The sequence below is a fragment of the Lichenostomus cassidix genome, chromosome 11 (genome assembly GCF_008360975.1).
Source record: "Lichenostomus cassidix isolate B80296 chromosome 11, HeHo_3.0, whole genome shotgun sequence".
Classification (NCBI taxonomy): Eukaryota; Metazoa; Chordata; class Aves; order Passeriformes; family Meliphagidae; genus Lichenostomus; species Lichenostomus cassidix.
In genome coordinates this window covers 17,529,091-17,531,396 of record NC_139492.1, presented here as the reverse complement: position 1 = coordinate 17,531,396, position 2,306 = coordinate 17,529,091, and the positions used below count along the sequence as shown (strand labels likewise).

The 2,306-nt window shown below is 49.4% G+C and overlaps 1 protein-coding gene across 1 annotated transcript; it reads left to right on the top strand.

Annotated features, from left to right (window-relative positions):
* The first annotated feature begins 1,065 nt into the window (after positions 1–1,065).
* On the top strand, positions 1,066–1,763 carry LOC146432394 (hydrocephalus-inducing protein homolog). Its single transcript, XM_085071207.1, has 2 exons — positions 1,066–1,248; positions 1,527–1,763. Exons 1-2 carry the CDS (start codon positions 1,156–1,158, stop codon positions 1,761–1,763), a joined length of 330 nt encoding a protein of 109 aa, XP_084927333.1. The 5' UTR covers positions 1,066–1,155.
* Positions 1,764–2,306: the final 543 nt, after the last annotated feature.

The following is a 2,306-nucleotide window of genomic DNA, read 5'->3' as shown; positions in this document are numbered from 1 at the left end:
GCCTGACCATGGCTGGTCAGTGTTATTTGCACAAGGGAAAGTCAGAAGCAATTTATCAGATCCTAGGTAAACAGTTTTGTTCTTTGCAAAGTCCAAACAGGACACCAGGGAGAAAGGCTTCAAGGAGAGGGCAAACGTGCACATACCTCAGCTTGTACACCTGGCTGTCCACGTGGAATGACCAGTGGTACTGTACAGGCAGTGGGCTGCAGTTGATCAGCTGCAGAGAACACACTGCTTCAGAGGCGTTCTTGACACAGCCAAAGTCACATTGGAGGGCTGGAAACTGAGACTGGGGAAGTGGGTTTCTCCCTGAAGGATTATTTGCTCCATGTATGGATGACTCCTGACCATTTTGGTTGATAATAAAGCCTTAGCTGGCCTGATGGTGACCAGCAATGAAAGCAACTGGTGCTACCATGGAAACTTGTGGCCACAAACCAGTTTCTTGAAGCCCCCTGCTTACTCCCTAGGCAAATGTGAAGGCACTGTGGAAAAAGCCCAGGGGAGGAGCTCTGATGGTTCCCCAGCTCAGCCCTTGGAGGGAACCTCACCTGGGGAATGCTGGAGAAGCCTGTCAGCACCAGGTCTGTAGACTGGCCTGGATCCAGCACCATCATCTCTCGTTTTGGGCCAAACAGACAGAGCATGTGACAGCTCAGAGCTCACTCCACTGGAGGCAAACCCCCTCCTTGCTTTGAAATCAGCAATTAGGAACCAAATGAAGAATTCATGGTATTTTGGCAAACATTTAACACAAAACAAAATGAAAAAGAAAAAAGAGCAGAATTTCTCTCCTCAGAATTTTCTCTTCAGCAAATATTTCTTCTCCCCAGGCTGGGGAGAAGAGTACATTCACAGAGGGATCTTCTGTAAGGGAGGGAATGAAAAATTTCAGTGTCAAGACTGTGTTGCAGTAACCTCGTGATTGTCTGCTCTCTCTGTCAAGATTCAGGATTCCCTGAGTAGAGCAGGGAATTTCTATTTTCCCTTTTCTATTTTTTCTGGTCCTGTGCAAAGTCCTGGCTGTGCTGGTGGCACCAATACTTTTAACTGCAGAGGTTACTTCCCTTTCTCCCCAGTTTCAAGCTGAGAGGTGTGGGTCCCAGGTTACGCAACTTGGCATCCCACTTCACTGTGGAGCCCAAGTCAGGCATGCTGATGACCTCCCAGGCTGCAAATATTGAGATGGTTTTCCACCCCACGACTGAAATCTTCGTCAAGAACAAACCCATCCTGTACTGCCAGGTGAGCTGCCTGGGCTAGGCTGTGTTATCACACAGTGTCATGGGAGCGTAAAGAGGATAGGTGTCTTCTGGAAGGAAAGCTTCAACTGGGGAATCCTCTCTCCTACATACACAAACAAAGTCTTTCAAAACCACCCGGGAGGCTTCCTATGCAGAGCTGAGAATCTGACTCTGGAGGAGGTGTTTAAACAGGGAGGGTGAACTGCTGTAGGCCTGGGGTGGAGGCTGGGGACCAGGGTAGAGACTATGCTTTGTTCACTGCCCCTCCTGTGGCTGCAGGTGATTGATGCCAGCGAGGGTGAAGGAGGCCAGGTTACTGCCAACATCCCCGTGAGGGTGTCGGCCAGAGCTGTGTACAGCAAGTACAGCATTGAGCCTGCCTCGCCCATCAACTTCGGTTCCATGATCAAGGGCACCAGGAAGACGCAGGTGGTCATGCTGGAGAACAAAGGCCTGCTCCCCTTCAAATTCTGCGTCTTCCAGGCACCCACAGAGGCACCTTCCCTGGAAAGGTAAGAGAAGCCCTGCACCACCCTTCCTGTCCAAGGAGGCACCACCCAAAGGCTGGTATGTGGCAGGCAGCCAGGAGAGCTGGGCTATCGTCCATTTGCATCCCTGGCTTGGGCAGAAGGAGCAGGAAAATGCCTCGGTGTCCCCATGTGTAGTACAAGGCTGGTGATAGTGATGTGTGGCTAGCACAGGTCTTTCCCATGGGAACTTTCCTCTGTGTTTTATAAACAAAGATAAAGTTTGGATGTTGTTGAAACAGTGTCTCGATATTTGGACAGTTCAGGCCTGGCCAATCAGGCCTGGGGGGAGGTTTCTGGCTGACCAATCTGGGTGACCTCTGCAAAGTCTATATAAGTTGAAATCAAAATCATAAAGATCTCTTTTCTGTGCCACGCTGAGAATCTGGGATTTCTTCTCTACTAGCAGCTCAACAGCGACAGTGATGCTTTAGGATTTTTAGCTTCTGTAATTTTAGTGTATCTGCAGTTTTAGTGTAGAACTCTGGACTCCATATAGAGTGCCAAAACTTCTGTTCCCAGCATTTTTAGA

Excerpts from the sequence above, each read along its gene's own strand:
- LOC146432394 (XM_085071207.1), top strand. The coding sequence starts at position 1,156 with ATGCTGATGACCTCCCAGGCTGCAAATATTGAGATGGTTTTCCACCCC. Across the intron at positions 1,249-1,526 it reads AACCCATCCTGTACTGCCAG|GTGATTGATGCCAGCGAGGG; the intron begins GTGAGCTGCCTG and ends CTGTGGCTGCAG.